Below are 27,842 nucleotides of genomic sequence, written 5' to 3' on the forward strand. Positions count from 1 at the left end.
CACTGACACAAATGAAACATTTTAAAGATAATCGAGCAGCACTATTAAATTGCTAAGTATGTATATAAATATATATGTACACACCCACCCACCCCACAAAATTCAAGAAACCAAGCAACAGACACAAATCCAAATCCAACCTCCGACACAAATCCAAACACGAACATACTTCAAACTACCTACCGTGTCTTCCAGATCTTTTTTTGTCTCGGCTTTGTTTGGTGAAACCTTAAAATTTTAAGAAAACGAAATATTAAAAATCATAGCTAGCTCCTTAGGGTGATTTGATTGCATAGATACACCATTTTGGGGTGGGGGGGTGGGGCGAGGAGTGTGGTTCACTCTGCAGGTGAAGAATGTGGTGAGAAGTTCTTTTCAGTACAAAAGTGTTTTACCCCATTGAGTAGAAAGCCATGGACTTCTAGAGAATTTTCTAGGTACAAAAAAGTTTTTAAAAAATTAATGTTTTATCATAAAATACATCAGACCTTATACATTCACTAAGAGCTTGACCACATTCAAAACTGTCTCCTAGAAGGTCATGGACTTTCCATCACTTCTACCACTAATCCAAACAAATGCACAACCCTTTGGTGTTTGCAGCACATTCTGCTGACTTGTTGTTACCTTCCGAGGTTCGTCTTGGGCTTTGGAAAGAACCCAAACACACTTGGAGCTGTCCCTTTGATTTTGCATTCATGGATTCATTCATTGATTCATTCAGTCCTCTTGCATGTCGGACATGTGCCAGGCTGTGGCTACCTTGAGGAGTCAGAGACAAGCAAGCATTCCAAGCCATGGGTCCCTGCCCTTGGGCAGTTAAAACAGTAGGTTCAGTTGTAACAGAATAGGAAGTGATTTCTAGTTTATTTGCCATTCGAGTGGCAGAAGTGCTTTGATAGGTCGACAACTCAAAGGAGGTATTTTCCAATTATGTGTATGATCAATGGCCATAGACATGCAAGCACAGTAGAGTTCCATGACAACACAGCCCATGTCACCCAGCTTGGGCACCCGCTGTTTATGCCTAAGTTCCCAGCTCCGAGGGCTCCCTCGCTGAGAGCTCAATGTGACACAATTCCCTTGCAAAGCACATCTCATCCCCGTTCTCCAATGTTCCAGCGGCCCCATCATGATACCCCATTCAATACAATAATGGGTATATATTACCCATATATATTTATAACTGATATATAAATATAACTTATATTTATATTTAACATAATATATAAATATATAATATAATTATATTATAGATAATATAATAAATATAAATATAAATACATATATTAAAAATATATGAATTATTGGTTTTGGCTTTTTTTCATGTTAGTCTTTAATTGTGTGTGGAGAGATCTGAGAATATAGGAATATAGTACAAATTAGCTACTGGAAATGAGAAGGAGGTGAGCTGCAATTTAAAGTAGAAGTGAGCTGCTCTGTTTTTGTTTTTTAAAAAAACCAAAACCAAATATATAAATATTTATATATTACATATTAATATAAATATATAATATATAATATATTTATATTATATACAAATGCAATTTATATATCATATATTGTACCCATTATTATATATAATAAATTATATATGAATTATATTTTATATTTATATATTATAATTTATAATATGTATAGTTTATATAAATATATTATATTTATTTAAATATATAATATAATTTATATATGAAATTTTATATAATATATATAATTAACAAACTTTTTGAGCAATAGAATAAGGAAAGAAGGGGAGGCAACCACTCACCAGAGTTTTAAAGAAGCTCATGATGGAATTATTATTCTCGGTTGTGTTTGTTGTCTGGAGGTCCTCCTTTGCAGGATCCCGTTCTTCTGGGTTCCCAGGGACAGAGCCACTCACAGTGGGGATCTCCTGTGCTTCTCTCCCCTTGCTGCCAGCTATGTCCTAGGTGTAAAACAGAGTTTTCACCGTGGCCTACTTGTTGAATGCAGACTCTCACAGTGATACTCTGGCTTCGCACCCCTTTCTCCCTTACCCCCTAATTCCAGCCATACTTCTTCTGCCCACGGGTGTGCAGAACAATCAGGAGCTTATGAGACTCACTCTTCCTTCCCCTCCTCTGCTTTCTAACATATTCAGCATTTGTAGTTAGTTGGAGGGACATTGTTTGGAGCCAGAGGGTAACAAACACAGCAGTGCACGTTGCATCCTGAACAAAACCCCTTTTCTCCCAATTCTACAAAGAGGTTGTGTGTGATGCCAATATTTCCCAACTTTGTGGTCACCTAGTCTAATGATCTGTACATTATCCCCAGAGACTTTGTTTGACTTGCCACGAGCCCCACAGTGCAAATCATACCAACTTTTCAAAAGTACTGATTTTTTTAAAAGATTTATTTACCTATTTTAAATAGAGAGCGTGAGCAGGGGGAGGTGCCAAGGGAAAGAGAGAGAGAGAGAGAATCTCAAGCAGACTGCACGCTGCGAGAGGAGCCCAACGTGGGACTCGATCTCACCACACTGAGATCATGACTTGAGCCAAAACCAAGGGTCAGATGCTCAACTGACTGAGCCACCCAGATGCCCCTAAAAAGTACTGATGTTTTAAAATAATAACTCTGTTTTGGGGATCTGGGAGTTTATTGGTGCAAGGAATGTAATACAGGGACTGATTTTCTCCTCTAACTCACGCAGGAGGGCAGGAAGCATTCTAAACCTGTATTCCTTTCCCCATCTCTATGCCTATGACCCTGGGCTAAGGCAGGTTACCTCAAACCCATCCATTCTTCACTGACATCTTTCTGGGTCTTGAAATCCACAGCATCTATGCATTCCCTTCTCTGAGTTTCTATACACCTGTTCCCCTCGGCACTCACTTGGCATATAAGTTTGGTACACAAGACTAGCCTAATGCCAGAGGCCAGGCCAGAAGATTATGCATTAAAATAGTCTGCTATTTTGGGGGCTTTTGTGAAATGGCCCTAAAAATAAAAATAAAACCCCACACACATTTTGATGAATATTCGAAAAGGTAATAATAACACATGTATTCCACAGGGTTCCCTCAGCCCCAGCACTGTTTCTAAACAGAGAGGTACTTCTTGAGAAATGCCTCAATAAGGATCTGGAACTACATAAAACTAAAAGCAGCTAAAACCCACGACCTTAACAAACTTGTTAGGATTTCTAGTTCATTCTAGGCAAAAACTGTTTTTGTTTTGGAAGAGATGCTCTTTAAAAAAAAACAAAAAACAAAAAACAAAACAGGTTCTAGAATGAGTTGAACTTTTTTTTAATTCAAGATATAATTCAAATCCACACTGTTAAGGCAGAAGGATGGCTGAAAATTCTGTTTATAGCAGATGAGTGCAGGTGTACCTACAGGTGCGGTGATTTTGTTTTAGGTGGTGCGTGTGCACGCGCCCACACAAAGTTAATGTTTCAGCTGCTGTCGAAAAATATTCCTAGCATCGAACCTTTGGTACTATGGATATTTTTGCTTAGGTGTAGCTGAGTAAAAAGAACACTTGAAATACAATTTGAGATAAAAAAAAAAACTATTACATAAATAATCAAACAGGTGTTTTGGGAGATGAGCCATTACGAAGGCGGTACAAGGAATAAATGTAACTGAGAAACACCCCACTAGGTCTGCCTTACAGTGTGGCCTCGGACAGAGTGATTTCCGTTCACTCATTTCCTCATCTTCGTTCACTAACTATGGGGGAACTTGGACTAGGCCCAGGTTGCAGAGAGACCACAGAGTGTTAGCCCGGGTTCCTGTTAGCCGGCGGCCCAGACTCCACTCCCTGCTCCTCCATCCACACCTGTGCAGTCCTGGGCATGTTCTCTAACATCTGTGCACCGGTGTGCTCATCTATAAAAGGAGAATAGTGAGCAGCACCCGCCTCTTAGGGTCATGGGGGCAGGAAATGGGATGGTCCACTTAAAGGACCCAGGACAAGGGGTAGCACCTGCTAAGCATTCAGCGAATGTTAGTGATTCCACGGTCTTCCTATTGCTGCCAGTCTCGTAGTGGATAAAGGCTGAGAGAGAGGACAGTCCTCTGATTAAAAGGCAAGTGTGCCCCTCTGGCTCACGGACCCTTAGTCGGGCTGCATAGTAGAACCAACCACCTGGGCAGTTTTTCAGCCAATGCCCAAACCTATTCAGACCAATTAAACGAGGATTTCTGGAGGTCTGCAGAACCCCAGGGGATGGCCATGTGCCTCGGGGCTGAGAACAACTGGAGAGGAGGGAGGCAAAGGCCTGAGGGTGAAGCAGTGTTTGCCCTTGGCCATGGAACCTGTCCCAGGTAGACCGGTGGAGGTGGGGGGGGGGTGGGAGGGGGACTTTAGCCAGAGACAAGAGCATGAAAACTGCGGAGAGGATGAGGAGGGAACAGAGCTGGGGAAGGTTCGGGGTTAGGTTTTTCAGTTCCACTAAGGTAGACAGGCCATGACCCTCACAGTGGGTAGGAAAATACTACCACGAGCTGGACTGAGGAGGTGCTGAGTGCCAGCTTCTTATGGAGCAGGTGCCACGAGAGGGTTCTGGGCTGGGGCAGCCTTGCTGTCCCTCACACGAGGTGCAGGGCAAGGAGACCCAATAGCAGCAGAGAGTAGAGACTTCCCTCCCCGTTTCTGCCCCAGAGAGAGCCGTCTGTGGATGCCTACAACACAAAACACGCAAACAGTCCAGAGAGGACGATGGCACCAGCGAGCCCTCTTCTCTCCATCCCTCCTCCCTGAACTCACACACCTGAGGGTCGAGGAGGAGAAGTAAAAGGACACGTCCAACCCCTTCCAGCTGGCAAGGCCAAGCTCGAGTCAGAGCTTGATTCTTGAGAAAAACTGGGAGGCATGGTAACACGGACAGGAGATTGAAGTTTTTAAATTGGACTGGATTTTTTTTTTTAAGATTTTATTTATTTATTCATGAGAATACACAGAGAGGAGAGAGAGAGAGAGGGAGAGGCAGAGACACAGGCAGAGGGAGAAGCAGGCTCCACGCAGGGAGTCCAACATGGGACTCGATCCCGGGTCTCCAGGATCAGGCCCTGGGCTGAAGGCGGCACTAAACCGCTGAGCCACCCCGGCTGCCCTGGACTGGATTTTTGAATCAAGGTTTGGGGTCTGCCCACAACAGCATAGGACTCAGGAAAGAAGCTACTTATCAAATGTCTACCAGGCGCCCCACACGGGCACGGTCAGTGGGAATACAGCAGCAAACGAGACGCGCCCAGCCCTGTCCTCAGACCGCGGACATTCCAGCAGGGGAGCAAAGCAAAACCAAACAAAAATGCAGATGAACCAGTAAATGTAACTTAGGCCTCCAGCAGTCAAGATTGCAAGAGAACAAACAGAGAAGATGAGGGAAGAGAGGGTGAATGAGACTGTGGGTGAAGTCCTGGGGAACAGGCATGGAGGGGCGAGGAGGCACCTGCTCGGGGAGGCCCCTGGCACCCAGGCTGGCTCAGCTGCTCTGCCCCCCCTCCGGCCCCACAGCCCATGGGCCCCCGGTGCTCCTCACAGCGAGTGGAAGGGCCTGCGTCTAGGCCACTGCCAGCTGCCCGGCTGGTGTTTCCTGCAGGGAGCAAGAGACACTGATTCTTCTCTGTGATCTCTGGGCAGTTTTTCAGCCAATGCCCAGACCTATTCAGACCAATTCAACGAGGATTTCTGGAGGTCTGCAGAACCCCAGGGGATGGCCATGTGCCTCGGGGCTGAGAACAACTGGAGAGGAGGGAGGCGAAGGCCTGAGGGTGAAGCAGTGTTTGCCTTGGCCATGGAGCCTGTCCCAGGTAGACCGGTGGAGGTGGGGGTGGGGGTGGGGGGGGTGGACTTTAGCCAGAGACAAGAGCATGAAAAATGCAGAGAGGATGAGGAGGGAACAGGGCTGGGGAAGGTTCGGGGTTAGGTTTCTCAGTTCCACTAAGGTCGACACCCAGGGAACACTTACGAACCTCCTGGAGATACCATGGGACACAGTGAAGTCCATCGAAGGGGGAATGGATTGGAGGGAGGTTGGGTGGTCCCCATGGGTTTAGGGGACCATCAGGGAAAACCTGCCACTACGGCCATCCCCTGAGGGCGGCGGATGAGCATTAGTACCTCTTTCCCCAGGGTAAAGCACTCTGAATGGAGGAGAAACAGTTCAACAGGGCTCCTGGAACGGAGGAGCCCTCCAACCCTCTCCTCCATGCCCCGGCATCTCCTCCTGACATCTCTGAAGATGCTGACCTCTGCCCCTCTGATTTCCCAGATGCAGCAGGCTCTCGAGTCTTGGACAGCAGCCGAGGGTAAGCCCCCCTGCTCAGTGCAAGGAGGGGGTTGGTCGGCCTGGGGATCTTCCCCAGTGAGAGCTTCCCCAGTGGCCTTTCACCTTGAGATCCTCAAGCTTGAACTTGAGCCCTTTCCCTGAAATGGTTTTTCTTCTTCTACTGGCTTTTAAAGAGGACCTGACTTCTGCTTTCAGAAAGAGAATAGGAACGTTTCCTGATCCTCCCAGTGAGCACAATGGGAAATCCCAGGTTTCTCTATGCAAGGTGAAGAGAAGACACACCGGCTAGGGAATGGAGGAACCACGCAGTGGGGAGTGCCCTGGGGTGTCTGTTTGCCTCATCGATCCTCGACTTGGAAACAGAGGAGCCACTGACCAAAAAAAGTGCTGCCAAGGAGACAGAAAAACGAGATCACTCACACATTGCTTGCTGATGGGCACATAAAATGGTACAGCCTCTCTGGAAAAGAATTTACCAGTTTCTTGACAAAGTAAATACACAACCGCAATACATCCCAGCAATTAATTGCATTCCTGGGCTGTTTTCACCAGTGAAATGAAGACATATATTCACACAAAAACCTACCCATGAAAGTTTATAAGCAACTATTACATTTGTAATAGCCCCAAACTGGAAACAACTGAATGTGTCTCAACGGAGGATTGATTAAACAAAATGAGGTCTCTCCGTAGCACGGAATAGTATTCAGCAATAAAAAAGGAAGGAGAGGAACAATATGTATTTTTTTTAAGGTTTTATTTACTTATTCACGAGAGACACAGAGAGAGATAGAGAGAGGCAGAGACACAGGCAGAGGGAGAAGCAGGGAGTCCGGTGTGGGACTCAAGCGTAGAAATATTTACACATTCCATGTGGTGTATTATTTTGCAGCCATGAATTCTTTGAGGAATGTAGAATGAGGAGAAAAAAAGGTCTATAATAATAATAATAATGACCAACCTTGATGTGTTAGGCCCTGCTAAACTAGCTTAGAAGACCTCATTTCATTTGCACAAGGATTTCATGAAGTATATGTATTATATGCAGGTTTTGTTTTGTTTTGCTTTTTACTGATGAATAAATTGAAGCATGAAAAGGATAAATAACTTGCGTATGGTCATAGAGTAGAGCTGGATGTTGACTCCAGGCCCATATTATCTCAGAGGCAAAAAGCATGTGCAGTCCATGTTGCCCTGCCTCCCCCAACTCCCTTCTTCAGGTGTTTCATCAAATATCATCTTTCTGCCAAGAGTTTTCCTATTTTACTTTCTCTTGTCCCTACTGCTCCCCCCTGCTATGCAACACATTTTATCCAGAGACATAGGGGAATTGAGTGTATAATAAAGATGACACCTCAGACCTATCTTGAAGTGAAGAGCTGTTTCACAAAAGACACAGGGACAGCAAGATGGTCATCTAAAGAAAAATTAACTTGATGTCCTAACTCAACCCTATGCAAAGAAAAAATCCAAATGGATAAAAACACTAGAAGAAAACATGGGGAAAATATTTATATTCTATGATTTTGGATCGAGAAGACGTTTGTAACTGTGACTCAAAATCCAGATGCCATAAAAGGAAAGATTGAGAGGGGAAAAAAAATCCAAATGTTTGGAAACATTCCGTTGGGAGGCTGGTTTGGGAAGCAGACACTCTTATTCACTGCTGATTGGAATGTAAATTAGTTGGGTCCTGATTGAGGGCAATTTGGCATTATCCACCAACATTTTTTTTTTTTAAAGAACAGACTCTTTTATCTAGCAATTCCCCTTCTAAGAGTTGACTCTAAACCCCAATTCACACACGTGTGAAAAAACAAATGCATGAAGTTATTTATTGCAGTGAGGCACTAGCAAATGTTGGGAAACCAGCCCAATGTCATTGTTAGGGTCTTGGTGAACTAGATCATGGCACATCCACACCCTGGCATACTACACAAGTGTTGGAAACGAGAAAGCTGTACAGATATCAAAATTGTGCTGACTGGAAAAAAAGCATGGACTAGAACAGAGTGTGTATTATATTAACTTCTGTGTAAAAAAAAGAAAAAGGAATGAAAAAGTATGCTTGTATTTGCTTATGTATGTGCTAAGAAACCCCGGAAGGATACACTTAAAAATTCAAACAGTGATTATCTATTGGAGGTGGCATTGGTAGATAGATGTACCATTACATAGTTTTTTTTTTTTTATTTTGAGCCAGGTATTATGTATAAAAATCAAAATTAAAACAAAATGTAGGTGAGTGATTCCAAATTTAAAAAAAAAAAAAACACCCAGAGGGAGAAACTAAACACAGTCAGAAAGATGATGCCTTTCATATTGACTTATTTGTAGAACGATCTTTGTTCCTAACTACGAATATGTCTTTGCTATTCTCATCAGGCCTCCAGATCATTTTCAGCAAACAGAAATTTTAGAAGCACAATCGTTCCTCAGGAAATATCTGGAAACTTCTTTTATACAAACAGGTGTTCGTGGTGTCAGCTTGTTTTTCATCTGTGTGGAAGAAGCCTATTTCTCTCCCCTTGCTGTTGCCTCCAAAGGGCAAATAGGCAGCGACACTAGTTACGGGATCACAATTTGTCATGTTGAAAAATAATGCCGCGTTATCATAATTTGAGTGTTTATAATAAAAGCCATATGGAACTTCTGGCACCTTCCTTCGACTGTGAATTGTCAACTGCATTTCAGCCCCTTTAAGCAAGGTCTACCCTGTCAAAGTGAAAACATAAGACAGAATGGTCAAGGCCATGAAAGCCTTGTCTGGACCTATTAGTGATAAATGTCTCCCCCACCTAGGTTTCTTCACGGATGGTGCGCCCCTGGTTTCAGTTTGAATCCTTGTACCAAGGATCAGCGCCTAGTATACAGTTTAACACAAGAAAATTTGTCTGAAAGACCCCGAATGGTACAGAAACCCATTACTCCATTCCTTTCCATGTGTTAGAAATTCGAGCCACATGCTGCCTGGGATAAAAGGGAAAGCTCTGTTTCCTCCCCCACTTGGATGCCCCCCCAGCACAAAGGGCATCGTGTGCTCGGCAACAATGGTCTCCAGACTGTCTTCCTCCGAGAGCACCGTCACCTGCATGGAGCCATTGTCAGATTGAGGGTGAAAAATGAAATTTGGTTAATTCTTGAAGATAGAATTTATCTCTCCATTTGCTCAGAAGGGAAAGCAAATTAAGAAACAAGCAGGAACTCCAAAACCAAAGTCTACTAAAAATGCTTCGTGGAACTTCAAAATTATATGTATATAATTTTGGAATTATATAATTTGGAAGAGGAAAACAAATATATACATATATATATATAAAATATTTATAGACAGGGATCCCTGGGTGGATCAGGGGTTTAGCACCTGCCTTCGGCCCAGTGTGTGATCCTAGGGACATGGGATCGAATCCTGCATCAGGCTCCCTGCATGGAGCCTGCTTCTCCCTCTGCCTGTGTCTCTGCCTCTCAGTCTCTCTCTCTCTCCTCTCTGTGTATTCTCATGAATAAATAAATAAAATCTTTTAAAAAAACAATATATTTATAGACATACATTATATATATATTTACTTTGCTTTACCATGCAGCTCAAAACCACCTAAGGAGAGTTTATGATTGTAGCTAATTTTTATTTTCCCCCGCCCTTCCCACCCAAATTTACATCAGCTGACAAAAAGGCACTCACACCGTTTGAGTCCACAGCAAAAATGGGGAAAGAACACGGCTTCTAAGAAATGGCCAATTGCGAAAGGCTCCGAAGACGGGCCATCCACAGCCAACTTCCTCTTTCTCATCTGCTGGAGACCACTACGCACTAGTTCTAAGGGTCTTTAAAAAGTCAGTGTTATTTCTGAGCAAGGCCTTGCCACCCTCGCTGCGAATTGCATGGTTCCAGAATTACTGTCTAAAAAGGACTTCTGGTGTGAAGTGTAGTTTCTAGCAGCCTGGCTGCAGTTTGTCCTGCAACTCAGGGGGCTCCAGCCCCACAGCGCCCTTTAGTGGACGATCAGGGAATTACCGGGATTGCAGTATTTCCTCAGCCAGGAGCACCTTGAGTTTGCTCCTTTTATAAAAATGAGAAAATCTGGGTGAGGAAAGAGGAAAAATGTACACTGCACCCGTCATTCCATTCCTGAAAGCGACTGCTATCAACAAGGTGTAATTTCTCACTCCACACCTCCCTTTGGGTTCCAAAAGGATGAATACGTGTGGGTAAGTGGGCAGATATGATTTTTACCCTGGAAGGATCCTTCCTTCTAGGACCCTGCTCTTCTCACTTAACATCGTTTTCACAGGTCACTCATTCCATTTCTGTGTCATGCTGGCTTAGGATGTCCAGGGTAAGGGTGTCCCAGAATCAACAGAACAGCTCCCTTTATTGGATCATTTTAATCTTCCCAACTTTTTTTTTTTTTTTAAGGTTTTATTTATTTATTTGACACAGAGAGAGCCCAAGCAAAGGGAGCGACAGGCAGAGGGAGAGGGAGAAGCAGGCTCCCCGTTGAGCAGGGAGCCCGAGGTGGGCCTCGATACCAGGACCCTGGGGTCATGACCTGAGCTGAAGGCAGAGGCTTAACTGGCTGAGCCACCCAGGCGCCTCCCAAGTTTTCTCTGACAGACGTTGCTGGAATTTAAAAAAAAAAAAAAAAAATCCTTGTGGATAAAATTCTGCCCATTTTCTCAATAAATTCCTATGTGTCAAATTGCTCATTCAAAAAGCACGCTGTCTGAGACTGCCAAATTGCCATGGTTGAAACAAGCTGCCCAGTGATCCACAGAGCTGATTAAGAAATTATCAAGGACTTCAGACGGCAATACAAAGAACATTAAAATATTGAAACGTGAAAACTATCTCTTCTTTGTCTTCTGGCATGTTTCCTAAGAGAGGGATCTAAGCTGCGTGGCACAGACTTGACAACATTCCACTTACTCGTTTGCCCTCCTCTTTTGGGGAGAAGAGAGGCAATACTGTTCATTTTATCTTCTTATCCTAATTGAAGCAGGCCAGGCTGGACCAGCTATCCAGCAGGATGCTCCTTATTGTAAATCTTACGATCACCACCTGCTTTAATGCTCCGCAGACCGAACCTGGGGGTATTAAGAACTCATCTCGCAGCAAAAGCCTAACACAGCACCTATATGACGTAGAGCCTCATTAATCCACGGTGTTGACTGACGCAGGGCTATTGTATTTATAAGATTAAATAAAGCAGTTGTTCATTGTGGTCAGAGTTGGAAGGTGGAAAGGAATCTATCAAAGAAAGCAATTCACACTTGCTTCCTATGAATAAGGCTTTCCATTTTCTCTCTCAGAACTCCTCTACTTGAGGGGTTAGTGAATTTGTTGAATTTGTTGACTTAATTTCCAACGGCCAGTGAAATGTGGATAGAGAATTAAGCAACGAAATGTTTTTTTTCTTGCTTTTTCATTTTTGGTTTGGTTTGGTTTGGTTTGGTTTGGTTTTGCAGCAGTCACTGCTTTGAGGATATGCCTAAGGACACACGAGTTGGCATCCTCTTGAGGTCCACTCTGCATGATATAAAATGGAAAAATACATTTGCCGTGGGCAAAGAGAGGGTGGAGAGTGATTCCCAGGGCAGGTCCCGTCGGGCACAAGGGGATCTGTGGAAGATTCTTCTGTTCCAACATGTACAAGCTCCATCCAGAGTGATCATGGCATTTCAGATTTATTAGAAGGAAAATATCCAGGTTTTTTTTTTTTTTAAGTACTTCAAAATATAAAAGCTAGTGACCCACAGCCTAGAATATGTTTGTCATCTGTTTAACAAACACTAACTCAGGAGTGAGAAAACTGTTTTGCATGCTGCCAAAATTGGGCTGCAGACCTTCTAAGAATGGTTTGGCTTTGTGCAGAAAAAGAAAAAAAAAAAGTCTCATCCTTTTCCCTGAATTTTTAGATAGGACCAAACTCCTTGGCCCTGTCCCCTACCCATTTAATTATCTGCTACCTCTCCACCCTGCTTCCTATCCCAAAACGCTGTTGATTTCATTTATAGATTTCATTTGCAGCCCTTTATATTTATTTGTTTATTTCCTTTTGCTTCCTTTTTAAAGATTTTATTTATTTATTTATTTTGGAGAGAGGGAGGAGGCTGGAGGGCAAAGGGGGAGGGAGAAGGAGAATCTCAACCGGACTCCTTGCCACCTGCCCCCTCCCACCAATGTGGGGCTCGATCTCAGAACCCTGAGACCGTGACCTGAGCTGAAACCAAGAGTCAGATGCTTAACTGACTGAGCCGTCCAGGTGCCCCTTTTTGTTTGTTTTCTTGTTTACTGTGGCTCTCTTCATTGGAATGAAAGCTTTCATGAGGTACATCATTCTATCCACCCTAAAATCATTCCTGGCACAAAGAAAGTACTCAGTTGTTTGTTGAATGAATAAACAAGAGCATTCAAGCCTCTTCTTTATTGCTCAACATCTGCCAACAGATTGACTCTCAGGCTGGATTTATAGTATATTAACCAGATGGTCATCTAAGTAGCTTCAAACTGTGATAAGTGCTAGGAAGGAAGTAACGTGGTGTGTGATGGAGAGAGTTCACTTTACTCTGAACCCTACCACAAAAAAATAATAATGCAAGTGTTGTAGTGAAGGACAACTCCCACCCCACGCTGTTGGGAATGTGAGAGGCGTGGGGGCCGGATGAGCTGGAGAGTGAATGCCCCATCCCCAGAGGCAGCCACAACTCACATCCTGTTTGGGAATGTAGGATGAAACTTTCCACTCTCCAGAAATATCTGAAACCTGGACCTGTACCGAATGCCATAATTTTGAAGTATTGTCACATTCGCCCATTTCAAAATATTAACAGTCACTTAAACTATTAAAACACTGTGAAGTTCAAATAAAATCTATCTGTGGTTTGCTGCATCTTGCAAGAGGTCATTTTCCAACGTTGATCTACACGCCCAGCTCAGCATTTCCAAGAACAGTCCCTCAGAAGCTATGTCCAACCGGTTAGACCGCTAGTAGTTTTATGGGTAATTAAGTTTGAGAAATGCTCAGTTAAAGCGAAGCAGGTCTGCTTGCTGCGGGACCTCTCAGGGCTTTAGGAGGCTGATGTCCATTATGAATCTTCAGGAACCAGGAGAAGGCAAGTCATATTTTCTAAGACTATTTGATGGTGATCCCTGCTTCTAGGTGGATCTCACTGGACCCATGTTCCACAGAATTAGCTAACCTCCCAAAGTATTAGCTTCAGAATTTTTAAAAAAAATCTAAGATGTTTCAAAAGGTTCCAAACATTCTCTCTTTTTTGAACTTCCGGGCACAGGGGCTAAGCGTGTGGGCACTAGTGATAAATTCCAGCTCTCTTGCTTTCTAGCCTAGGACCTTGTGCAAGTTACTTCACCTCTCTCTGAGTTAGTAACGTCTCAATAAATTAGGGCTGTTATTATAACCTCAATAAATTAGGGCTGTTATTATAACCTTGCAGGGAGTGAATCAGACTGGATAACACCAAAGGGAAAGTTAACTCAAAATTTATTTTGCATATTCATTGCAAAACACCATTCACTTGATAGCCAACCATGATGATTAACACCATAACATGTTAAAGACTGAATTAAAAATACGGAGGGGCACCTGGGTGACTCAGTCGGTTAAACATCTGACTCTTGGTTTCGGCTCAGGTCATGATCTCAGGGTCCTGAGATAGATCCCCGCACAAGTCTGCTTGTCTCTCTCCCTCTGCTCCTCACCCTGTGCGCTCTCTCTCTCCCTCTTGAATAAATAAAATTTTCTAAAAAATAAATAAATGATGCAGATATATGAGTTGACATATCCGCATGCAAAGTGGTAACATGACGTGTGCCGTCTTTATTCCTGCCAGGTTCATCTAACAAACATCACTGCATGCCAACATGCACCAGGCTGTGTGCCAAGCACTCAGAATACTTAGTTGCATTGGACACAGTCACATGCCTCACCATCACTGTCTCCGTACACGGGAAGGGTGATGATGGCAGAAGCAATTTTATCAAACTTCGTGTTGTGACCATTAGTAGATTGGAAAACAACTTAGTGGGTCAAAACCAGCATTAAAAACAGAATAAATAAATAAAATCTTTTAAAAAAAAAAGTCTAAAAAAATAAATAAATAAAAATAAAAACAGAATAGAAGGGCAGCAAGGGTGGCTCAGTGGTTGAGCGTCACCTTCAGCCCAGGGCCTGATCCTGGAGACCAGGGATCGAGTCCCATGTTGGGCACCCAAAGCATGGAGCCTGCTTCTCCCTCTGCCTGTGTCTCTGCCTCTCTTTATCTCTCTCTGTCTCTCATGAATAAATAAATAACATCTTAAAAAAAAAGTCTTTAAAAAATTTTTTTAAAAAATTAAAAAAACAGAATAGAAGGGCAGCCCGGGTGGTTCAGTGGTTTAGTGCCAACTTCGGCCCAGGGCATGATCCTGGAGACCAGGGATCGAGTCCCACGTCGGGCTCCCGAAGCATGGAGCCTGTTTCTCCCTCTGCCTGTGTCTCTGCCTTTCTCTCTCTCTCTCTGTGTCTATTTGTTCAAATAAATAAAATATTAAGAAAAAAAAAAACAGAATAAATAGAAAAGAACTCAAAATACTAGTATATAAAAATAGCACTATTCTGGGGCGCCCAGGGTGGCTCAGTCTGTTAACCATCTACCTTCAGCTCAGGTCATGATCCTAGGGTCCTGGGATCGAGCTTCACATCGGGCTCCCTGCTCAGCGGGGAGCCTGCTTCTCCTTCTCCATCCACAGCTCCCAGGCTTGTGTGTGTGTGAGTCTCTCTCTCTGTGTCAAATAAATAAATAAAATCTTTTTAGGGCAGCCCCGGTGGCTCAGTGGTTTAGCACTGCCTTCAGGCCAGGGCGTGATCCTGGAGACCTGAGATTGAGTTCTGCGTTGGGCTCCCTACATGGAGCCTGCTTCTCCCCCCTGCCTGTGTCTCTGCCTCTCTCTCTGTCTCTGTGTCCTTCATGAATAAATAAATAAAATCTTTTAAAAAATAAAAAATAAAAATAAAAAAATAGCACTGTTCTGTGAATTCTTTGCTGCATTCATGTGCATGTCTATCAGGTTAAGATGTAAAATCTATTTCTTACTGTGGGTCATAGTCAAATTAGACAGTTGCACAATGAGTCAATTCAACTAAATTACCATGGGAGCAGGGGATACGGGAGCAGTCTCTACAATTCCATTTACTTGATGATTCCCTGATATAAACTTGGATAGAAAAAATATATCTGGTTTCTATCCATGGCATATTATCTTTGCCGGTGGAGTCTGTTCTCTAACTGAAGCAACTTGACAAGCCTCCTCGTACCTTGACACAGATATGTGACTGAATTTACAATGGGTGAATCTTAGGAAACTCCTCTTCCTTTTGAAAGGACACTATGACCATGTGTGTATACTGCTTGGAACTCTGGCAGCCACCTGGAAACCACAGGGGCCAAATCTGTGAACCAAGCCAATAATACATGGCAGGGCCTGGAGTCTGACTCGCCCCGGGTCTATAAAGATGAATGAACGTAAACCCCCTACCTCTAGAATTCTTATGCTCAAAAAATAATATATTATCCTCATTAGCTATGCCACTAGTGATTGGATGGGTTTTTTTTTTTTTTTTTTACTTGTAGCCAAAGGCACCCTAAATGATAGACTACCCAAACTCCATCATGCTGGAAGCCCGTTTGATCTACTTTGTCATTTTTTATTCCTAACTTCCTGAGAATTTAAAAAATACACTGTTTCACTTAGCATCATTAGTGCTGACAATCTGCATCATCCTCTCTCCTTACAATTTATCCCCTCAGGGTGAATTTTCCTTTTCTGGATGAAAACACAAGGTTTTGAGAGGACTGAGTGCCACATGGATCTGGATTAGGGTTCTGCTGCTAATTTAGCTGTGTGGTCTTGGGCAGGTAACTTAACTTCTCTGAGCTCTAGCTTCCTCATCTGTTAAGTGGCATTAAAGAAACCTACCTTGTTGTGTTGTTATAAGAATCAAAGCAGACAAAATATGTAAAATGCTTACTACACAGCCTATGAGTGATGAATTATTAAAAAGTGAGGCAATTATTATTTGACTTTACCACATAGCCAATAAGTGCTAGAATTTGAACTTATATCAGGAGCACTTGAGCTCCTAACACTTGCACATCACCTCTGCTGCTGAAAACAGTTCATATCAAATGATTTTTAGGGCTAAGTCCATATAATTTATAAAAATTATAGTACCATAGCTAAAAACCTTGGTTACTCCATAATTTGCATAATTTAGGACAGATTTTCCCTCTGTACTGACAAAGTCATTTGGGTGGATAGTTCTCTTTACCTGTTGGACTTTTATGGCCTTGAGGCCAAAAGGTAGACAAAACAAAATAAAAACACAGCTTAAAATCACTTGGTACTCTAACATTGGAATTAGGTGATTTTTAAATTTTTTAACTTTAACTTATCATTCCCAATATTGCATGTCCTAACAGTAAAAAAAAAAAAAAAAAAAAAAAAAAAAAGACATTTCCTCAAACAAATATTCAGTTTTGCCTAGTCACAACCCTATTGCACAAATTTCAACAATTTGATAAAAATGTAATGTTGAGCATCAAAAGTATGGGCTTGGGGGACCGGCAATCCTCTTCAACTATAGTAGCTTGGAGTCAGTGACTTGGTTTCCCTAAAGCCTGGATTTCTTCCTCTGTAAAATGGTAAAGATAGAGGAATTCCCACTTAAGTTTTGATGTTTCAATAAGACGATCCCATCAAAGGGATTTCATTATTGAATTTGACTGAACATAGATCATAAAAAAAAAATATTGGGAGATTTACGTCATCAGAAATCACCCAGGAGAGGAGAGATCTGGTTGGCCTCATGGACAACTTGGCACTGGAAGGTGAAGTGAATTTGTTGTGTGTGTGTGTGTGTGTGTGTGTGTGTGTTGAAGTGAATTTTTGATAAAGAAAGAGAGATACGGGAGGAGAAAATGTGGGGAAGCAGGAGGCATCTGCACACGTCATATGTGGGCCATTCTGACTGGGTACAGTTAAGGGAATAGTGGAAAATACAGTTGGAAACAGAGGAAAGCCGATAGAGACGCTTGAATGTCTAAGACTAAGAAACCACAGCCTGTAAGCAAGGGCATTGAACTTCTGTTTCTCAAATAATTTCATAACTCCTGCACCTTTTTTTTTCTCTTCAACTCAAATCAGGACTCTTTGTCTTTGTCGATGTAGCTTTCAAGTTAGATTCACCTGCGCTATCTCCGTGACCTTTGGTTGGGGACTTTGGAAGGGAAGAGTAAAAAGATGAAAATGTTGATTAATGGTGGGGGGTGGGGGGAATCATGATTCTAATAATAGCTGAATTTTCTTTTTTTTTCTCAAAATTGCCAAGTCTCTGTGCTGAATCCTCTACGTGGCTTATCTCCTTTAATTTCCACAAGTGTGAATACTGTGAAAATGTGCTCGACACTATTGATATCCACATTTTACAGATGAGGAAACCAAGCCTCAGTGGGGGTTAGTCACTCTTCCAAGGTCACACAGCCAGTAGGCGACAGAGGCCGAGTTGAAGTTTTAAGCTACCTGACTCCAAAGCTTTTGTTTTAATTCCCTACTTTACATCATGTAGTTTTCTGGAAATCTTGGTTTTTTTAGTCCATTTCTACTATGAAATAGCAGTGGCAAGGTGGAGTTGCCATCAAGTGAGATGAGGAAGCCTGTGGATGACACAGGTAGGCATGCTGCTGCTTGCTGTTAGGTGTGGGAGAGGAGTTCAGTTTTGTACATGTTGAGGTGGGGTGAACGTTCGAATGGAGATGTCGAAATTCGAGTACACATGTCAAGAGGCAGCTGGATGCTTAAGGCTTGACGTCAGGGGTGGGTCTGGGCTACAGACATGAATTTGGGACTTGTCAGCAGATAGTTATATTTAAACTCTTGGGACTAGAAGAGTCTCTAAGGAAGTAAGTGCAGTCAGAGAAGATGTCTAAGAATTGAAGTGTAGAGGAAAGATCTAGCAAGGGTGGTTAAGGAATCTCAGGTAGGGGTGGGGTGTAGGGAAGTGTAGGACCTGGCAACCAGGGGAGGAAGGGTGTCTGATGTGACCAGCAGGGCCAGTGGGATAGGACTGAGACATATAGGGTTTGGTGGCCATGGTAGGGGCCGGGGGATGTAATCACATCATGGCCACTTTGACAAGAACAGTTTTTGTGTTGGATAAAAGCCTGAATTGAGTGTGTTCAAGAGCGAAAAGGACAGGAGGAAGCAAAAACACTGAGTATTTCTCTTAATATTTGTAGACTGAATGAATTTGAGGATCCGGGTCACTTATGGCAACTTCCCTTTAAAAGATTACATCTCTTACCAGATTATATGACCTTTGAAGGACTAGATGGGGATTTACCTTTCAAATGCTTTGCCAAGGTTGGTGTTTAAATAACAATTGGAGAATTTAGCTGAACTTTTAAAGAAATGCATATTCTTGTTTAAATCTCCTGAATCTGTGCTTGGTAACATGTTAAGCCCCTCCCCCTACCCCCCAACTCAAAGCCGCTTCTGGAATTACTGGTTGACCGCAGACATGTAGGGTTTGTTGTTGTTGTTGTTTTAACTGATAAAGATCTAATTTTCATTATGTGACTTTTTTTTTTTTTTTTTGTGCAACGAATCTCTTAAATGTGTATCTTATAGCTCTGGTTCAATTGTTAAAGGGCTAGAAAAATTAGAAGAAGAAAAAAAATCTCATCCCTGCCAACACATTGGTTTGTGTGAATCACAGCTCAGTGAAACCTTTCAGGCATATAATTTATCTTTTCTTTGGCCTATGTAGTAAATGCTTCATTTGTTCATGAATTCTGGCCTTGTTTTAATTATGCTATGCTCTGAATGTAGTTTTATGAGGCACAGAAATAAGATTGTCGTTCTGAAAACACAGAAGATTTGTGTGCTTCTCCCAGAATGAAATGGTGGCATCTTTCTCCCAATTCACAGCTCTGCAGGTTTGCGGTCGGAATTCCAATCCAGGAAGAAGCATGCAGTGAAACTGGGGGGGTGGGGGGGGAAGGTTTGTGTGGTGGGAGGGGAGGGACAGCTGAGCCCAATGCATAATCTACGCTAAGAATTCTGAATCAATACATTGACGGCCGTTTATGCACGATGCAGTACTCCCACCAAGAAAGCCATTGATTGAGAAGTTTTATCCGTGTCACTTTCTGAGGGCTGGATTCTCTCATTACACTCATAGAACAATTGATTTCTCCCCCTCCCCTGCTCAATACAGACTCTGCAGCCAGGGATCAGCTGAGAAACCTCAATAATCAGAAGGCTGTTTTTGTTTAAAACCTTTGCAGATATATGTATTTGAATTATCCACAAGTTCACAGACCAAAGGAGAAATCAATGGCCATCTCCTGGTTTTTCCACGTTTCATATGCATAGAGTGCAGAGTGGGTACTCAATATTCAGATTCTGGTGATATTACCCATAAAAACATGGACATTTGTAGTGTAACATAAACAAATGCGAACTTCATTGGTTTGGAGCGAACTCACTTTTTCCAAAAGGAAGGTAAGTTACAACTTGAGGTCTTCTGAGAGGTCCCTAGAACTTTAAAATATCACCCCGGGCTTGACGGTATCAGATAACCTGCCATGTTCCCAACACAAGACCCCATCTTCTGGATCAAATCTCATTTTGGAACTCATTACACTCAAATTCAGATGCTGGTCCCGAGAGTCTTTAATATAAAAACTGGGTTGATAAAATACAACTCTAAACTTTCCTGTACTTTTCTGAGAATAGGACTGGATTGATCGCACTGGGGTTTTACGGTTAAAAACATTCGAGAGTCAGGTATCAGATGCTAAACTGGTTTTCTTAAATAAGGTGGGGGATTTGGATAAGTCACTAGATACCTGTCCCAAGATGGGCAAAGCTTGATCCTTCATCCTTTTCCCATAAATAACTCCATCCTTTCCTGACTCGGGCAATGGGTTAGCTTTGGATGCCCCAGTGAATGAAACACGTGATGATTCACAAAGTCGTAACCTCAGAATGGCCTTAGGAGCCATGACCAATAATGAGGACTCAAGAGTTTCTGCTCAGAGTCGAGCAGTAAATCGTTTCTCAAATATTCATGAATATTGATGACCAGTTTGTAGCCCCAAGACAAGTAACTTTCCAGCTCTGGGTTTACACATTTGATGGAATGTTCTCTGAGCCAGTGAGGCCAATTCTCTTTGTGTCTGAGCATCCTCTCCAACACTCAGCCTCTCCAAGGAGAGCACTTGGTGCCTTGCATAAGAATTGCAGCGGTTTTGTACCTTTTCTCTTGCAAAGTCCCTGAGGACAGGGCTCTGTCTCAGCCACCACTGTACCCTTGCCTCACCTGTACCTGGCAGTGTCACACTCAGTAAAGATGTGACGCCTGGATGCGTTTGAAGACCTACTTTGAATTATCCAGAAAGGGGATCCCTGGGTGGCTCAGTGGTTTAGTACCTGCCTTTGGCCCAGGGCAAGATCATGAGGACCTGGGATCGAGTCCCACATCAGGCTTCCTGCATGGAGCCTGCCTCTCCCTCTCCCTCTGCCTGTGTCTCTGCCTCTTGCTCTCTCTGTGTCTCTCATGAATAAATAAATAAAATCTTTAAAAAAAAAAGAATTATCCAGAATGAATAAATAAATAAAATATTTTAAAAAAAAGAATTATCCAGAAAGCTATTCAGTTGGCTCCTGAACTGGTGCATTTGGGGAAGGGGGCATTTGAAGGACAATTTTTAAAACTTTTGGAAGAAAACTTGAAAATCGGTTCTTGGAATAGAAATATATAGAAAGGGCAAGAACACTGATCATGAGAGCCTGAACACAGGAGCCTGATTATCTTTCCCTAGACGTAACTGTCCAGAATCCTTAACTGGTGCCTAACATTTAAAATATAGTTCTTGGGGTGCCTGGGTGGCTCAGTGGTTGAGCACCTGCCTTCAGCTCAGGGCATGATCCCAGGGTCCTGGGATCGAGTTCCGCATCGGGCTCCCTGCATGGAGCCTGCTTCTCCCTCTGCCTGTGTCTCTGCCTCTCTCTGTGTGTGTCTCTCATGAATAAATAAATAAAATGGTTACCAAAAATTTTTAAAATAGAAGATAGTTCTTGACACCATCCTGGGTGCATTAAAACCACAGACTAACATGTTAATCATTTCCTTTAAGGAGAATAATATATGCACAGCATTTAAAACAGAGCCTGGTATACTGTAAGTGCTCGATAAATGTGTTGTTGGCAACATGGCAATGCAGTTAGTTGTTATTAAGACAAATGCATCGACAGCCATGATGCAGAACCCTATGATGAAACCCCGAGCCCATCGAGTTTTTTTCCTGGTTCTAACCTCAACTAGAGGTACTGACTGCACTCCCCAATTTTTTTTGACTCCCAAATTTTGAAAAATACTGTTATTTAAACTTCCATTGACAAAACAAAACAAAAAAAACCCCAGTACCTTAAAACACAGTGTATCAACTTTTATTTCCTCCTTCATTCAAGGAGTTCCTTTCTCGACCCCAATACAAACAAACTCTTTCAAGATAAAAAGCAAATGCCTCCTTTTTTTTAAGATCAAAAGAACTTCCCTTTCTTTGTGCAGGAAGAAAAAAAAGGCAGCTGACTCGGGATACCTCCTTAAAAAATACCTAGTTTTTACAAAGATATTACCCCAGCTTGTTGGGAAATAATTAGGACATAAAAGAGTCTGCCCAGAGCTGTAAAAAGCTCTTTATTTAAACCCACACTTTGGTGCAAAAGATAGTTAAAGATCAATCCAGGCTATTAAAAGGAAGAAATGAAATGCATTCCGACAAAAGCCTAGAAACATACTGAAACGGGAAACAACCTACTGAGCCCACGCAGGCTAGTGGAGTCTTTCAGGGACCATTTTTATTCTGCTAATGCCTTTGCCTCCAGACCCCATTGATCATAAATGCAACCTGTCTTCCTCTACCTTTGATAAATGGAAGGACGAATTCATCCGTATGTACCTCACCTCCTCCCTTCTTTTACAGAAAACAGATGTCACAGCTGTTCCTGCTCTTCCAACAGATGTTTCTGCCCCCAGAAACATGGGGGACACTGCAACGTGCCATCTGTTCTAGAGGGGTCGACGGCTCGATACCTTGTCAGGGCCCCTTGGTGACTGCAGAGCCATACATGTGCCATCATCTTACCCCACCAGAGCCCCCCCCCCAACCCTGAGCCGGTGTTCACAAAATGGGTGGCTCTTGTGCAGCACTTACCCTCTCTGCAGGGACATCGTCGGACGGCCTGGACAATCCGGAAATTTCCTCGGCCTGGTCTCGACGCTCGCTGCTCTTGGCTTCCTGTTGGCTGTCGACTGGTGCCTTTTCCCGTCCCTTGTCCAGTTTGAAGAGTTTGTCCAAAAAGCTGGAGTCCTTAGGCTTGGAGGGGGCTGCCCCTCCTGACTCAGGTGAGACAGGCGCCGGTCCCCAAGTGGCAGAGGAGCCTTGGTCCCCGGCGGGGCTCTGCCCTGGGGTTTTATCTGGGTCATGGCCCGGTGCAGCTGCCACCGGAAGTGCCATGCTCTCAGTTGGTTCTTTGTTCCCTAGAGCTTTATTGGAGCTGACATCAAGCTTCACTGCTCCAGTGGATGAATCCGTGGCTTGGTCTCCAGTACGTCCTGGTACAGGCCGCGAGAGTGTCAAGAAAAAACGAGATTTAGCAGCTGGTGCCTCGGGTTTGGCCTCTTTCCCAAGATTCTTTCCGTTGGCATCTGCAACAGCGCTTATCTCCATTGTCTTGGGGGAAGAAGTGGCCACATTATCCTCCTTGACACTTATTCCCAAGTCGACTGTAAACACAAACATAAACAGCGGTTATTCAACCCGGCGAGGAAATCCAAGGATTGATAATGGACTCCAAACCTTTTATACACAGAGGCCATGAAGCTGGGGCTCTGTCGCTGTCCGGTCCCTCTGCAGAGCAGAACCTGGTTTATCTGGAACTCCTCTGACCCTGCTCTTCTGGGGAGAGAGAGGAATGGGGTGGTGGGGGGGGCGTCAGGGAGGAGGAGAGCCAGTTGGCGGAAAGCGCACACCAGGCACCGTACTAGTGACACTCGTGTTCTTTACCCGGTTGCAGCTTCAGAGGGACCCCGTGAGACGCATTTTGTCATGATTTCATCTGGGAGGCTGTGCAGAGGTTAGGAGCTTGGTCTCTGGAGCTTGGGCCTCGGGACTACCAACTTTTGGGGCCGGCTGATTCTTTGCTATGGGGGTTCCCCATGTACACTGTAGGGTGGTTAGCAGCATCCTGGGCCTCCACCCCGTAGATGCCAGTACCGCACCCCAGTCGGGACAATCCCAAATGCTTCCGGACATTTGCCATATGTCCCCCAGGGTGGGTTGCGGGTGGGGGTGGTTAAAAACCACTCACGTTTGAGAACCACTGAGCTACATTGTCTATTTGAATCTCAGTTTCTTAACCGCTCTGTGCTTCAATTTTCTGGTAAAAGGAGGCAAATGGTAGAAACTATCTCATAATTTTGCAACTAAGATTACATGAGTTAACATGTTTAAAGCAGACAGAATGGTGTGTGATGCATGTTAGCTGCTAGCACTATTCTCAAGGGAGGAAACAGGCCGCCACAGAGGTGGTTCGCCTCCCCCGGGGCCGCCTGGTGGAGCAGCAGGGCCTGGTTTGGGGCAGAAACCTGACTCCGAAGTTTGTGCTCTGTCTTTACCATCAGGCCTATGTCAGCACAGGCTCATGGAAGATTTTAAAAGGTAGCACTCAGAGGAGCTCCACTCTGAAGGCTGGAAGAGCAAGCGTCCACGTGGGAAGGCAACCTAGACCTCGGGCTGCCTAGGGTTAGCTGTCCAGGGCCGCGTGGATGCGGGCTCTGCGTCCTCCTCCGGGGACTGAGCACTGCTTCCAGGGTCCAGCTGTCTCTGCCTTGACCTCTGCGTGGGTCTCACTGAACTGCTTTCTTTCCGAGGTGCCTTTTATAAAGCAGTGCAATGTTCAGGAAGGAAGCTAGACTTTCGGGACCAAAGTTAAAGATCAGGATTCTCTGCTGATAAACTATGTGACCTTGGTCAAGTCACAAAAAAATCTTTGAACTTCCTCACCCGTAAAGTGGGAACGCTAATAGCTCCCTTGCAGCTTTGCTGTGATGTTTAAGGGAGAAAACAGATGCAAAGACTCTCATGCGCTGCCTTTTCTGTAGTAGCTGCTTAATAGTTGCTGGACGCTGTGATTATTTTTCGGACTCCCCACACCTTTGCCAGCATGGTGTTTTGTTTTATACATCGGTAGCCGGGCACATTTATTTATTTATTTATTTATTTATTTATTTATTTATTTATATTTTTTATTATTTTTTTATTTGTTTAAATATTTTATTTATTTATTTGAGGGAGAGAGAGAGAGAATAAGAGGTGGGGAGCAGCAGAGGGAGAGGGAGAAGCAGACCCCCCCCTGAGCAGGGAGCCCAATGCAGGGCTTGATCCCAGGACCCCGGGATCATGGCCTGAGCTGAAGGCAGACTTTTAACCAACTGAGCCCCCCAGGTGCCCTGTAGCCAGTCCTTAAAAAATACATTTGCAGGAAGGCAGAAAGAAGGACAAAAAGAGAAAGAGGAAAATCTTTTGTTCTGCTCATATTGCTTGTTAATATGTGTGACAAACACACACACACACACACACACACTTTTATTAGCAATTGTTTTTGCCAAACTGTGGTATCTCCCAGTGTCTAGTGTCAGGGGCAAAGAGAAAGGAGAGAGAGAAGGGGAGAGCCGGATCCCTAAGTGGCATGGTCATCTCTGAGGAGCACAGGAGAGACAGCACAGAGGCCAATGACAAGCACTCGGGGCTCCTCACAATCTCAGATCTTAAAGAAGTCACCCTGCAGCACCGGGTACGCCCTCTAGCTCCTCTTCACCCTTTCCCCCTGTGCTCTAGGAATTCATAATCGTGGCAAACATTGTACAGAGGGAGAGAAGGTGGGAGGGAGAGTGGGACTAAGGAAGTGATAGATGGATGTGTCAGGGTGCCAAGTAAGCCAGTCAGGCAGCTGAAGCATCACAGTGAATATAAATGAATCGTGGGGACCGTCCAAGCCAGGAGAAGAGGAAACAGTTGACAAAAAGGCAGAGACTGAGATTGAAAACAAGGAAGGGCTTTGCAAAATGCCGAGAGCATCAGCCAATCTCTTTCCCTTTCTCCGCTCTTCCTTGCTCTCCAGCCGGGAACCGAAAGAGCTAGTGGTTAAGAGTGTTACACTCAGAAAGTCTTTGGAAGAACAAAACAAAACAAAACAAAACAAAAACCTTCCCAACGACAGACTTTTTAAAAAGGTAAAAAAGGCACATATCGTAATATGAGTTTCAGGCGTATGACATCATAATAATTCAATATTGGTCTACACTACGAAGTGATCACCACGGTAAGTCTGGCCACCATCTGTCACCATGCGATTGGGCCCCTCCACCCAATTCACCCACCCCCCAGCCTCTTGACCCCTCTGATACTCCAATAACCACCACTCTGTTCTCTGTATCTACACGTCTTGTTTTGTTTGTTCATTTTTTTTGTTTTTTACGTTCTGCGTATATGTGAAATCGTATGGCATTTGTCTCTCTCTGTCTGGCTTATTTCACTCAGCATAATGTCTTCGACGTCCAGTTACATTTTTGCAAATGGCAAGATTTTCTTCTTTTTTATGGCCAAGTAGTAGTCCACATATACACATGACCACCGCGTCTTTACCCATTCATCTATTTTTTTAAATTTAAATTCAATTTGCCAACACACAGTATAACACCCAGTGCTCATTCCATCAAGTGCCCTCCTCAAGCACCCGTCACCCAGCTACCCATTCATCTATTGATGGATTGATAGACTCTTAGGTTGTTTCCATATCTTAGCTGTTGTAAACAATGTCGCAGTGAACACAGGGGTGCAGATATCTTTCTGAATTAGTGTTTTCCTTTCCCTTGGATAGATACCCAGAAGTGGAGTTGCTGGATCACATGGTAGTTCTATTTTTAATTTTTCGAGGAAACACTATTCTGTTTTCCATGGTGCCTACACCAATGTACATTCCCCCCAACAGTGTACAAGATTTCCCCCTTTTCCATATTTTCACCAACATTTGTTATTTCTTGGTTTTTTTTTTTTTTTTTTTTTTTATAGTAGCAGCCATTCTGACAGGTGGGAAGTGATATCTTGGTGTAGTTTTTATTTGTATTGTCCTAATAATCAGTGTTGTTGAACACTTTTTCATGTATCTCTTGGCCAATCTGTATGTCTTCCTTGGAAAATGTCTATTTAGATTCTCTGCCCATTTTTAAATCAGATTTTTTTTTTTTGCTGTTGAATTCTTTATACATTTTAGGTGTTAACTTCTTATTCAATAAATGATTTACAAATATTTTCTCCTATTCAGTGGGTTGGTTTTTCATTTTTTCATTGTGTTGATGGCTTCCTTTGCTGTGCAGAAGCTTTTTAATTTGATGCAGTCCCTGGATAGACTTTTTAAAAAATGCCAATATAGTGCTTTATTAAAGGATAGATTTCTTTCATCCAAGTAGCTAGAGTAGTCCTCAATGCATTTAGAAATTATAGCAGATGCAAACCATAGCTCTTGATATTAAAGAATGGGGAAAGTATTTTTAAAAGATTTTATTTTATTTATTCATGAGAGACGAAGAGACACAGAGAGGGGGCAGAGACATAGGCAGAGGGAGAAGCAGGCTCCCTGCGGGGAGTCTAATGTGGGACTCGATCCTCGTACCCAGAGATCACTACCTGAGCCAAAGGCAGATGCTCAACCACTGAGCCACCCTAGTACCCCAGGAAAGTATTTTTAACTGGTAAGAACTAGGACTTCCTAGATGGGACATCCCATGATAATGAAGGTCTGCCCCCCAAACTTGGGTGAGTGCATACCCAAGTCCATCACCCAGGTCTTCCCTTTTCCTTTCTAAAATGCTTACCTCCTAGCTGGGCACATGATCTAAGCTAGACTAATCCTGTGGCTTTTGCTGAACCTACTAGAACGGAGTTACACTCTTTATACTTGGGTTGGCAAACCAGTAGGGGGACATCTGTAAGTGGGGGGCTTGATCATCACATTCACAAGTGCTTGTCTGAGAACAAGCTCAGATGAAAGCAGAGCCAAAAGACTCAGGGAGCAAATGCCCAGTGATAGTATATAAATACCTGGATCCAGCTGTGCCTGAAGTTGAAATTTACCATTACGTGGCCATCAGACCTGTTTTTGTTTCTTCACTTACGCCAGTTTAAATTAAGTACATGCTCAGTGACTTGGAGAGAATTTCACAGAATTCTCTCTCTACCCATTTTACTTGTCAAGTAATAGCAAACAATCCTCTTCTTGGGAAGTTGTCTCCAGGCTTTTCAAGTCTGTCTGGGAGGCAGTCAGTATGGGAGGAAGGAAGGAGTGTAAAGGGAATGAAACTGGAGGAAGTAAGTCACAAAGAGCTGAATAGAAAAGCCATCAACCCTTTGTTTTCTCAAGAAAGTGAAGAAAAAAATCCACTTCAGGAAAGAG

At 43.4% G+C, this 27,842-nt stretch overlaps 1 protein-coding gene across 5 annotated transcripts in view; it reads right to left on the minus strand.

Moving 5' to 3' along the window:
- The window catches only part of BCAS1 (brain enriched myelin associated protein 1), a 97,550-nt gene that overhangs the window by 39,966 nt on the left and 29,742 nt on the right, over nucleotides 1-27,842 (minus strand). For all 5 annotated transcript variants that reach the window (XM_072801463.1, XM_072801464.1, XM_072801466.1 and 2 more), the window contains exons 4-6: nucleotides 22,544-23,115; nucleotides 1,769-1,927; nucleotides 184-228 (exon numbers count right to left, since the gene is read on the minus strand). In XM_072801463.1, the coding sequence (XP_072657564.1) occupies nucleotides 184-228; nucleotides 1,769-1,927; nucleotides 22,544-23,115 (776 nt within the window). The remainder of the gene's footprint in view (nucleotides 1-183; nucleotides 229-1,768; nucleotides 1,928-22,543; nucleotides 23,116-27,842) is intronic.

The sequence above is a fragment of the Canis lupus genome, chromosome 26 (genome assembly GCF_048164855.1).
Source record: "Canis lupus baileyi chromosome 26, mCanLup2.hap1, whole genome shotgun sequence".
In the NCBI taxonomy this organism is placed as follows: Eukaryota; Metazoa; Chordata; class Mammalia; order Carnivora; family Canidae; genus Canis; species Canis lupus.